Source organism: Athene noctua, chromosome 4 (genome assembly GCF_965140245.1).
Source record: "Athene noctua chromosome 4, bAthNoc1.hap1.1, whole genome shotgun sequence".
In the NCBI taxonomy this organism is placed as follows: Eukaryota; Metazoa; Chordata; class Aves; order Strigiformes; family Strigidae; genus Athene; species Athene noctua.
The window spans coordinates 85,195,110-85,207,147 of record NC_134040.1 but is presented as its reverse complement, the minus strand read 5'-3'; the positions used below and the strand labels follow the sequence as shown (position 1 = coordinate 85,207,147).

The 12,038-nt window shown below is 42.8% G+C and overlaps 1 protein-coding gene across 5 annotated transcripts in view; it reads left to right on the top strand.

Annotated features, from left to right (window-relative positions):
- Window positions 1-12,038, top strand: part of WDFY3 (WD repeat and FYVE domain containing 3) — a 180,353-nt gene that overhangs the window by 155,198 nt on the left and 13,117 nt on the right. For all 5 annotated transcript variants that reach the window (XM_074905929.1, XM_074905926.1, XM_074905927.1 and 2 more), the window contains 12 exons: window positions 12-175; window positions 946-1,094; window positions 1,370-1,490; window positions 1,865-1,950; window positions 2,315-2,395; window positions 2,939-2,993; window positions 3,345-3,464; window positions 4,777-4,894; window positions 6,063-6,169; window positions 6,926-7,079; window positions 9,499-9,590; window positions 9,902-10,114. In XM_074905929.1, the coding sequence (XP_074762030.1) occupies window positions 12-175; window positions 946-1,094; window positions 1,370-1,490; window positions 1,865-1,950; window positions 2,315-2,395; window positions 2,939-2,993; window positions 3,345-3,464; window positions 4,777-4,894; window positions 6,063-6,169; window positions 6,926-7,079; window positions 9,499-9,590; window positions 9,902-10,114 (1,460 nt within the window). The remainder of the gene's footprint in view (window positions 1-11; window positions 176-945; window positions 1,095-1,369; window positions 1,491-1,864; window positions 1,951-2,314; window positions 2,396-2,938; window positions 2,994-3,344; window positions 3,465-4,776; window positions 4,895-6,062; window positions 6,170-6,925; window positions 7,080-9,498; window positions 9,591-9,901; window positions 10,115-12,038) is intronic.

Genomic DNA, 12,038 nt, shown 5'->3' with positions numbered 1-12,038 from the left:
TTCTTTTCCAGGCCTGGTGAAGCCTCCCTTGAAACGCTCTCGCTCTGCTCCTGACGGAGGAGATGATGAGAACCAGGACCAATTGCAGGATCAAATTGTTGAGGGGAGTTCAATTGATGAAGATGAGAAGACTGACAATACAACTTTGCTTCGACTCCTTGAAGAAGGAGAGAAGGTACCGTGTGTCCTTCAGATACACTAAGCACTTACTGTATTGGAATTTCTTCATTACATGTCGCAAGCGTGAGTAAATGTCCTAAGTACCTTCTCTGATCTGCCTCTGAATTTGCTTAAATATTTCATCAGCTTCTTCCCTGAAACCAAATGCGTGCTCTGGTTCAAAGAGATCCTGAGCTGAAAACCCTGTACTGGAAATGTTCTTTTTCTTTCCTCCTGCCTGCTAGGGAAAGAAGAACCTGTCCTGAAATGAAAGCTACGAGCCATCCCATGCTTGGATTGTTATCCTGTCAGCTTAATGAGTCCAGACAAAAATACATGTTTAAAATATAAATACTGAACTTAATTATTCCCTCAATTAGAATGAAGAAACTTGATAACTAGCATTTTATCCACAAGAACAGTGTTGAGCCACCGTGCTGTGTATTTGCTAGCTCGGGCTTTGTCCATCTGAAGTGTACCAGTAAATATATTTGTGATCATAGTTGAGTGGGCTACAGGGTCTAAAATATGCTCCGGAAGGATGGTGTGAGTTGGTAAGTGGGTAACTGTATAAATCTATATCATATAGAGGAGGCTTTATTTAACTCCCTTCCCAACTGCTGATTGCAGGCATTAGGTATATCTCTCGTTAAGGGGGAAAACAGCAGGATTTTTGTGGTATCTGCAAAGTGCTAAAGCCAGGCTCTGGGGCTTGTTCTGACAGAGCAAGGGTCTGAGCCTGATCTCGTTAAGCCGCTTTTGCTCAGTGTCTGCTTCTCACGGCAGATCCAGCACATGTACCGCTGCGCCCGGGTTCAGGGCCTCGACACCAGCGAAGGGCTGCTGCTCTTTGGGAAGGAGCACTTCTACGTCATCGATGGATTTACCATGACAGCCACCAGAGAAATACGGGATATTGAGACGCTGCCTCCAAAGTGAGTAGATTAATAGAGAGTTTCCTCAGTCTTTCGTAGCTGAACGAGCAGTATTTAATGAGATTTTTGAGGAGACAACTCCAAAATAATGTCAGATTCAGAAAGACCTCCAAGGTAGTTTCCTTTGTGCTCACAAATTGCTCAGTGTAGTATGGTAATGTTGTGAAAATCACCTCCTTCTGTAACTGGTCTCTCATATGAATTAAAGAGAGTAATTCTTTTGGTTTATCTTCTTTTTAATCACTTCTCTCTTGCCTGTTTATGCTCATTTACAGGATGCATGAGCCAATCATACCTAGGGGAGCAAGGCAAGGTCCGAGTCAACTCAAAAGAACATGCAGCATATTTGCATATGAAGATATCAAGGAAGTACATAAAAGGAGATACCTTTTGCAGGTAACCTGGACACTGTATTTCGATTGAGGAGCCGACTTTGGAATTTTTAGACGACGTGGTCATTTTTTCAAAGCAAAATAAATCCTTAACTGAATAGTGTTCAGACAGTGAAGCTATTCACTGCATTGAAACTGAAGTGCTTAAGTTGGGCACCCTCGTTTGACCATTTGCCTTACCACAGTTTAGTTTGTTGGGTGCATTAGTGCGTTTTAGCGTTTCGAAAATAAAACATCTGGCCGCGCTAAGCAAAGTCTGCTTGACCATCATTTGGTGTCAGGTGTAGTACAGTGTGACTTAAGTGGTGCACACCTGACCTTCGGAGGTGATGGGCAAATGTGTTGGTGTTGACATGGCTTTGTCCTCTTTGTTTTCAGCCGATTGCAATTGAAGTTTTCTCAGGAGACGGACGGAACTATCTTCTAGCTTTCCAAAAAGGGATTAGAAACAAAGTTTATCAAAGGTATTGTAAAATAACCGAGAGCCTTTAATCTGAATATTTGCAAATATTTTTGGTTGAGCTGTGTTTGAGCCTCCAGTGACCCAACAACCAGATGCAGATTGTGAGAGTGACGGCTGTTAGGCAGCAGGTTAGTGCTGCCTGGAAAAGCCTCCCAGAAGCACTAATGCCCGCGAGCATTAGTGAGCATTCTCCTGAAGCAACCTGCGGGATGCTTCAGGAGAAAAGTCACTCTGGTCTTGTGAAAGATGTTACGTACCTGCTCAAAATGAAGTCTGTACCTGTGCTAAACGCACTCTGTTTCTAAGGAGAAGACATCCCAAGGACAGAAACACTAATCTTAATCTCTTTTTAACTGCTGATGCAGGTTTTTGGCTGTGGTGCCATCCCTAACGGACAGTTCAGAGTCAGTGTCTGGGCAGAGACCAAACACCAGCGTAGAGCAAGGGTAGGTGATTCTGTCCCTCACAAGCTCTGTAGCTCATCAGTTTCCATTAAATGCTGCTTGCATTAAGGTCAGCATTCACTGGAGAGTACTGCAACCTCAATTTAAAATGGGCATTGCCACACTATGTAACTGGGGATGTTGTGCTCCCATTATTTGAAATGTACTAATATCACTGGCAGCATTGGTTTATCTTCTTACTAATTAATAAATGCCATCAGGATTAATGTTACTGGTATACTGGCGTGTTCTGAAAGGAATTGGAGTGCCAAAGCCATTTGTCCAAGTTGTCAAAGATACTTTCCTCATCGGCAGCCTGTTAGATATGTTTGTCATTGCACTGAATTGCATAATCAATGTGCATAATTTTAACAGTATGTGTTTAGAAATAAAAAAAGGCACTGTTAAAGCAAAAAAGGAAAAAAGCCCTGTTTTTCTAATTGTTACAATTTACAAGCTTTAATCTTAAAACTTTGGATTGTCTTGTGAAAATGTGACTCAGATCTCACTGTTAAGTCAGAAGATGCACTTCCTTCTTCCCATTAGGTCTGGATTGCTTAGCACTTTAGTGGGAGAAAAATCTGTTACCCAAAGATGGGAAGTAAGTATGAAAATTTTTTGGGTTTTTTGTATGAAATTTCACGTTTTGTAGTGATACGTAATAAACCAGTGCACATAAGTTGCATCCTCTTACTTGAAGGGATGGAATATACGGCTGTAGAAAGTGTATCTCAGCGTTTTAGTGTGTAGTGTTTCACTGTGTGATCATCAAATAGGAAATGGTTCTACCGTTGAAGATGCGGGGGAAGGACTGTAGTAAAAGTAGAGTGAGCATCGTAATATTGAAGTTAAGTGTCGTACGCTGGGGGGGAGCTGAACGCTGTCTGGCAGCTCAGACGTTTGGTGGTTGTAAGGTGGACACGTTACAGCACTGTTATCTGTCTTCCTTAAGAGAGGAGAAATCAGTAACTTCCAGTACCTGATGCACTTAAACACCCTGGCGGGCAGATCCTACAATGACCTCATGCAGTACCCTGTCTTTCCCTGGATCCTCGCAGACTATGATTCAGAGGTAAATAAAATATCTCGTCACTCTTGTCAGTAATATTTTATACGTTGGAGGTTTTGCAAATATTACACCTGGCTCGTACTGCTTTGGTAAAACTGAGGTTTCATCTCCAGTTGTTGGATTCCACCTATTTTGTAAGGTTTCTCCCACTTCACAGTGGGTTGGATGTTAGAGATTCTTGGCTGTGCCGTGCAGGCAGGTCCTTGCCTGTGCGGATTTGATGGATGTTGTTGGACTGTGCACAGGTGAGGAGCAGGTTAGGTAGCTTGTTCTAAGGCGGCTGCCTCTCCGTGTTGCAGAAGTTCCTATAAGTCTTGGCATTAGCTTTCTCCTGCCTGTCCTGAGGGATGTTACACCCACAGAGAAGGCATGCTTGTCCAGAAGACTGGTAGGGGCTATTGTGAAATCTGGCCCCACAGTGAAGAATTTGCTTTTGAAAAAGATAAAACATCCTATTAATGCTTCTTTTGTGGACAGCTATTGCCACCAGCCAGACCATAACATACAATATCATTAGGGTGCATGTCGAGCATTCAGGAACAGAATTAAGGGGGAACTGGGGAACAGGATGAGGCCAACAGGGCAAAAATTGTCAGGAGCCCAGATGTGACTGAAAATAAAACCCACTCACACTCTTAGACCAGACTAGAGGACTGTTTTAAGCGTATCCAAAATTGCACCTGATGTGTGTGCAGGAAACAAAGGTGACAGAATCCCAGAATCACTCAGGCTGGAAAAGCCCCTCGGGATCATCGAGTCCAACCCTCAGCCCGACTCTACCAAGTTCTCCCCTACCCCACATCCCCCACAGCTCATCCCAACGGCCCTGAAACCCCCCCAGGGATGGGGACTGCCCCCTCCCTGGGCAGCCTGTGCCACTCTCGGACCACTCTTGCTGGGAAACATTTTCTCCTCCTGCCCAGCCTGACCCTCCCCTGGGGCAGTTTCCAGCCGTTCCCTCTTGTCCTGTCCCTGATCCCCTGGGAGCAGAGCCCAGCCCCAGCCTCTCTGCAATGTCCTGGCAGGAGCTGCAGAGAGGGATGAGGGCTCCCCTCAGCCTCCTCCTCACCCTGAACACTCCCAGCTCCTGCCCTGCCTCCTCACAGGATTGATTCTCCAGCCCTTCCCCAGCCTCGTCGCCCTCCTCTGCCCTCGCTCCAGCCCCTCCAGATCTCTCTCGTGTCGAGGTGCCCAAAGCTGGCAGGCTTAGGGGGTATGCGATATTCGATATGGTAATCAGCCATGTTTAAAGGGTTTGTTTGTGTTTTGGAACTTTTTTTTTTTAATAAAATTGGTATCTGTTTTATTTTTAAAGGAACTGGATCTTACAAATCCCAAGACATTCAGAAACCTGGCCAAGCCCATGGGTGCTCAAACAGAAGACAGGTTAGCCCAGTACAAGAAACGATACAAAGACTGGGAAGACCCCAATGGTAAGTAATGACACATCCTGCAGGCAGAGCAGAGGGACAGGTGCCTGTCACAGGATGGGAGCAAGTCACAAAGTTTTGTATTCTGGATCAAGAGTTTGGATGCGGATATGCAGAACTCTATTCTGGCTTTTAGGGACTCTCCAACAAATACATTAGAGCAAAGGGGTGTTGGTTTTCTTGCTGCGTTGTTTGTTTTAAATCCAAATGGCAGCTTTTGTTTATATGTCAAAATAGAGACAAGAGAGTTGCACATTCAGAACAGTTTGACATTGTCTAAAGGCTGGGATGGGCAGGCATGTGAAGCGCACAACCAGCTGACTCTGCTAAAACAGCTTGAGTGCTGCTGCAAGAAAACAAGTTGTACAAAGGCATGGGAGTACTTCTGCATTAGCAGTACTCCAGCTTTTTAATTTCTTATCTTAATACATCGGGTTTTTGCTAAGGAAAAGGCATTTTCTTAGCTAGAAAAACCCCTAAAACAGAACGAGATGGGATTCAGTTATGTATTCTCGATTTTAGAGCTTCCTTATACATTGAACATAAAACTTGTGTGTTTGGCAAGGCAGCTGTTATATGATACATTTCTTCTCATGTGCTTTTATTGAAGACACAACCCTGTTTAACTACTGTGGTGCTGTTCTGTATCAAACAACAGCAGGTGGCAAAGATGTTCATTTCTAGAAGTGAATCAGTATGTTCCAAGTGTATTTATGCAGAGTTTTTGCCAGGAAATTAAGTAAGTAAAAAAGCTGTAAAAAATCTGTAGCCAACAATTCTGAGACGTATTTCTGACCAGGCCTTTAATTTCCACAGTAACCAATGAGGCTAAAGGTAAAAAAAACCTAAACTGTTTCTTCAGTAGAAATCACCGTAGCTGCACCGCCACATTTCAATTAGCTAAAATAAAAAATGACTAACCGTTCAGTATTGCTCTGCAGAAGCTGAATTAGAGCTGCTGGACTGCAGCCAAACCTCAAGTGGTGGCCATGACAAAATATAAAGCTTTCAGAGTCTCAAGAATGAAAATGACAAATCGTGATAAATGTGTCGAAGGTCACAGAGTAGTTAAAATGCAGCACTGATTTTTTTTATTTTTTTTCAGTTAGTACTGATTCTGTCACCTTACTGCTTTATTTGTTCTGTATTTATGATTTTTGATCTTCTGCAGGGGAAACCCCAGCTTACCACTATGGGACCCACTATTCATCGGCCATGATAGTGGCTTCCTATCTGGTCCGGATGGAACCTTTTACTCAGATTTTCTTACGGTTACAGGTAAAAATTGCATCACCCCACCTTGTGTTTCTATCCTGCTGTACATTTGAGACCTAAGTGAAAAGTCAGTTATGGTAGAAGAAATATTTTTAGCAGAGTTATTGTTGCCTGGGAGGTTTTTGATGTTTCTTTGCAAAAGATGTAATGGAATTCACATTTCTTTCTTGTATTTTGAACATTTTCCTAAATGTATGCAGAACAAAATATCAGCAGACAAAAACCAAAGCAAGTTTTATTGTGAGAAATACTTTGCTCGTCATGCTTTATTTGTCTGTTGTTGAAAGAATCATATGCCAGTTGTTTAGTTCTGTGCTGGAGGTGTTGAAAGATTGTTATTTGAAAACACTATGTCTGAGAGCTATTTTAGTACTGTGTTAAAATAAACAAATGTTTGCAGAGTCTGGAAGTGTTTGCCAGCTTGATGGGTAGTGGCGTTGGTAACATGACGCATCAACTATTTTCCTAGACAGCAGCCATCAGAGAAAGAGATTTGTGTTTCTCTGGAAGAGAGTATTTGAAATAGGACTAGGTGACTCCTTCCTTAAAATTCTGCATACCTGTATCTCAGTGCTTTATGTTTGCTATTGCTGGGTACCAAAAAGCGGTGCAGTTGTTTAGATCTGTTGCGTTAGAGAAGAAACGTGCTCCGCTCTGAGGTGCCTGTATTAGGCAGAGGATATTCTGATTTGCTGCCTTGTCAAAATCTGCTGTGCTGAGGGCCTGCCGTGCTGACGTGCTTCTCGCTCTGTCCCGCAGGGCGGTCACTTCGACCTGGCTGACCGAATGTTTCACAGCGTCCGGGAGGCCTGGTACTCAGCCTCAAAGCACAACATGGCAGACGTGAAGGAGCTCATCCCAGAGTTCTTCTACCTCCCCGAGTTCCTGCTCAATTCCAACAATTTTGACCTAGGTAGGCAGAAGGGGCTTCTGAGAGCCGGGCCCAGACAGTCCGACGTGAGGAGAGCGTTGTAACAGGGGCAGAAAAAGATCAGTTTAACTGCATAAGACAGTGGTACATGACCTGCACATTTTGACATGAAAGCATAACCAGGACTACATCTGGCATTTCCTGACACCACAGGTTTATTCAGAATTATATTCGACAGTCTGAATGGTTCAGAACTCATTGTTTTATCAGGAAGAGTGCAGCAGGAACTGTTGCTTCCTCTGTGATGCCTCAGATTTATTTTTTCAGATTTGGCAGACAAGAATACTTTCTCAAGCACTGAGTGTTCATTTTAAGTAGTTAACATGAAGTTTGTGCTGAGAATTGCTGAACAAAACACTGAACTACCCAAAAATGATTTTTGTTTGAAGTGGCGTTGCTTAATCGATTTTTATGGGTGTGGGGGTTTTTTTACCAGTTCAAAATGCACAGGTAATCATGTTTTACGTGGCATTTCTCTGGTTTGCATTTTTCTCTGTATAACTTGCTACTCTGTGACGGTGTTCAGCATCTTTTTTGCATATTTTTTTAAGCTTTGCAAAATCCGTTTGACAGCCTTCACTTTTAGGACTTTCAAGAAAACCTGTAGGAATACTTTAATAGGAAATGTGGCAGTTAGGTTTTGTGAGAGTGATTATTCAACAGGAGACAAATTTCACACCTGTTGCCCATAGGAGATACATGTTCCTTAGTATGTGTGCTACTCTTAACAGTGGCATTAAGCTCTTGTTTTCTGAGCAATGTGCTGTGAATCTAACAGCAATAATAAAGATTAATCAAGTTGTAGGTTTTAACGGCCTAAAATGCTTTTTTCAAAATGTACAGTAAGAGAATGGAAGCACAACCTTACAAAAACATAAACAAAGCCAAAAGAACACCCTGCAAAGCCTCTCCCAGGTATATGTCACCCAGAAGGGTATGGCCGTTACTGGAAAAATGTGGAGGTCTTGTCCGCTTAGCTCTGTATCTGATAATTTGGGACTGTGGCCATCAGAGTCCTAGAAAGTCTTCATCGAGCATTTGGCGCAAGAGTGAAAAAGGTTTTGTTAGGAACAGCTGTCAGACACTGCGTGATACTTTTGGTTGTGTGAATTCGAAGCAATCCTGCTCCCCTTCCCCCCAGATAAAAAGGGAGTGAGATTCAGAGTCTGCCGATGCAAGCAGTGTTTCTGCTGGAGCCATGTCCTTAGTACTTGTGTACTTAGTACTTGTTTTTCCCTGTAAACCTGGAAATTTGTTGGGTGTTCCTCTCAGCTAATAGGAAACGTGGGATCGTCTTTTGGAAACAGGCAACAAAACGAGAATATAACTTGTCCTAACAAATACATTTTTAGCAATTACAACATGCCACCATTTAATCTTCTGCGAAGGAAGGGGGCTATCTGGGACCCAGATCAATGCACGTGGCCAGACCGTGCCCGGGGGGATCACCAGTGTCTTCGGGTGTGACGCTTGTGGGGAAAACCAGTTAGCTGTTCACTGGTAGGAAATGAATATTTAGCCTGTACCCCTGTGAGGTGTAGCTGTGCTCGTGGGTAAAGCAGTAATTCCCTTCTTTGATACAGAATGTTTGTATTGTGAAAAAAATTAATCCTGGGATGAAATACTCTTGTACCAAGGCTTCTCAATACAGTTTACTGTTATGCTGTCTCCAGCTGGGATTTATTTTCTTCTGAATACACTCCACTGACATGCCCTTGCTATATGCATGCTAAACAGATGCCAAATACAGGAAATTATGTCCTCTCTTAAATCGGGGCTAGCACACTTATTCCAGTTTTCCTGGAACGTGGACTGACATAACAAGCTTCTGGTTGTGCAGCGGTTGCAGAAGGCTCTTTTCCTGGCTGCTTTCATTAACTTTGTGCTGCAAATGGGTCTTTCCCGTGACAGGGAGAGAAAAGCAGAAATTTGCTTAAGTAGAAAAATAAAGACAAAATAGTCAAATACTATCAAAAAATTCAAAAATAATCATGTTCCAAGAGCACTTGATGGCGAAACATAAAGGTTTTGAGTTCAGACTCTGAATTATGAAGTTGTGAAAACTGAGGAGTAATCTCATCAACACCTCTATCTAGAACAGTAATGTTTGTTTTGAAGAGAGTGTGCTGAAGCTCTATCATCACCTTCTAAACTCTTAGCAAGGAATATGTGAATTCTTCCCCCTGCGAGCAATCTTACATGAAAACTGAAGCACAATTTTTCGTGTTTTATTGTCTGACATTTAAAAATGACATAGTTTTAAAGAAAAGACTGAAATGGCTTGCTTGATGAAGGAAAGGTGTTAGAATTACATTTTTTAAAATAATTTTTTTCACTATTGCTGTTACAGTGCAGTTGCAGCACTTGTCTCCAAACTTTCCCTTTTTTTTTTTTTTAATAGGTTGCAAACAAAATGGCACTAAACTTGGTGATGTAATACTCCCCCCGTGGGCAAAAGGAGATCCTCGTGAATTTATCAGAGTTCATCGGGAGGTAATTTGCGTTTTAGTCATGACAGTAGAAAACGTCCCTTGGGCCTTTCCACAAATCCTAGCTCAGTTTGCGCAGTTTCAGCTACAGTCCGTCAGTCCTGGGCTGTTGGCTAAAGGTCTGTAGAGCTGGCATTTCTTTCCCTTCATTTTTGCCTAAGGAGTACATTGAAAATAAACTTTTCAACGGAAAGCTTTCTCAGAACGTAACGGGAATATGTCAAAATACATTCTGCGTTTTTCTTTGTGGCAGGTGCGGTAGACTCAACCAGTGACTGATAGGACTAGTTTTAATGCACGCCTTTTGAATTTCAGGCTCTGGAATGTGACTTTGTGAGTGCACATCTGCATGAGTGGATTGACTTGATCTTTGGCTATAAACAGCAAGGCCCTGCTGCAGTAGAAGCTGTAAATGTCTTTCACCATCTCTTCTATGAGGGGCAAGTGGACATATATAACATCAACGATCCATTGAAAGAGACAGCTACTATAGGATTCATTAATAACTTTGGACAGATACCAAAGCAGGTATATATACCCTTCGTAGAATTCTTATTTGCCAGATGACACTCAAGTTGAAATGCATTAATAGAGAATGGGAAAGTGTTTTAGGAGTGGAACTTCCTAGGAGTGTTTTTCCATAAATATTCTTCCAGCAATGTGAAATCTTTTACATTTCCATCATAAACACAACAAAGATGAACTTGGGGCTTTGCTTGTGGGATTAGAACTGGTTGGGTTTTTTTTGGTTTGTTTTTTTTTGAGCCTTTGTACCCTTAAAATGAAGGCTAAATGAATTATGGCATCCAAAAAAAAAAGTTTGTTCTGCTGCTAAGTCACAAGGGGGCAGTGAAAGTGCAACTTCAAAGTATTGCCTAGCCTTCAGGTATCTTAAGTTATCCTGTATTAAAATAATTGCTATAACAACTTATGCTGTCTTTATTTTTTTTACACCAGTCTCTTGGAGTTCTGTAGAGCTCAGTCACATATTTTATTTGAAGAATCTCTGGAAAGAAACCTCAAAATTTAAATTAAGAAGATAGACTCTTGTAGGACAGCTTAGTTAAGGAGCTCTATAGACATGTTTTTGGTGCAGATTTAAAGTTTGTATTCTCTTTAAGAGATTAAATTATGAAATGTAATATGAAATCTAAAGTTTTACTGTGTGGGTGTTTATGGGTTTTTGGGGGGTTGAGTGTTTCTCTTTTTTTTAATAATTAGGCATTTCTTTAGGATGTCTTTGCTGTCCAGTGAAACTTCTAAACGTCATCAGTGAATTTTTCCAATCCTAGATCTGGTGGAAACCACAGATCCCTTCAGCAGTTCACTGGGAGCCCAACCCACGTGTTGAGAACTCTAGGCTAGAGCAGCGCGTAACGTTTTGGGACAGCCACAGGATATTTCCTGTGGGGACCCACTGATGGCTACCTGTCTCACTGTGTGGAAGGAAGGCTAAAAACTGCTCACCTGTCCTCTGTGGCTGTGTTTCTCCTTTCCCTTCCTCGCTTGCTCTCAATAATCTAGATGGGTAGTGGCTGTCAGCTTTTCTCCTGTTGAGTGATGACAGGTCACTGGATCGTGGTGACCATCAGACACGGCCCAGCTCAAGGCAGATGAACAGATAAGACTGGGACTGAGAGCAGGGCAGTGGAAGAGCACTGCAGCTCAGTCCAAAGGTCTCCCTCAGTCTGCAGATGCCCTTTTAGGTACAAACCTACGATGAGATCTACCAGAAACAGCATGACGCTTTGCTAGGCTGCAGTGAGCTGGAGGAAACTCCAAACTCCTTCCTTAAGTCATTGTTGGGGGTGAGTGCTCTTGGAGCGCATTTTTATGTAACTGTAGAGTTTTGCTGTCACCCTCTGTGACTTTCCAGAGGGGGTCTAGGGCAGGCTGTCTCAGTGACGTGACTGCTGTGCACTTCTTCACTCCTTTGCTGCATGCAGATGTAACATGAGGACTACATCTTCTTTATCCCATCTCTTCCAACAGCAACACCCCTGGTAGCCCTGTTTCCCATTTTTAAAAGTTGTGCTGCAGAACATTCCAGAGCTGGCGCTGCCTTTGGAAGAGGGCTCTCAGGACAGAGGGTCCCGAGATGCCACAGCCCTGGCGGGGCAGAGCAGAATGAATAACAAAGAGGAATGGTCACTTAAAGGAGAAAGGAGGGGGTTATTTTTTCTTGCCAGAACTGGTGGTTTTTGGGATCAGTTGTCCTTGTGAATGCTGATGTGTCTTCACTCTTCATCTTCTCATAGCCCAGCAGACAGGAGGCGTGCTGTAGTTCAGGGAGAGCTGTGGTACGTAGGCTGCTTGTTACCCTGCGTACCCAGAGTGTAGGTGCGAGCAGTAGGAACACCTGTGCGTGCTTATAGCTCAGCTACCTCAGGTTTATGATGTTTATGCATCTTCCCTCTGCTTTGGATAGGCAAATGGGTAACACATCTCAAAG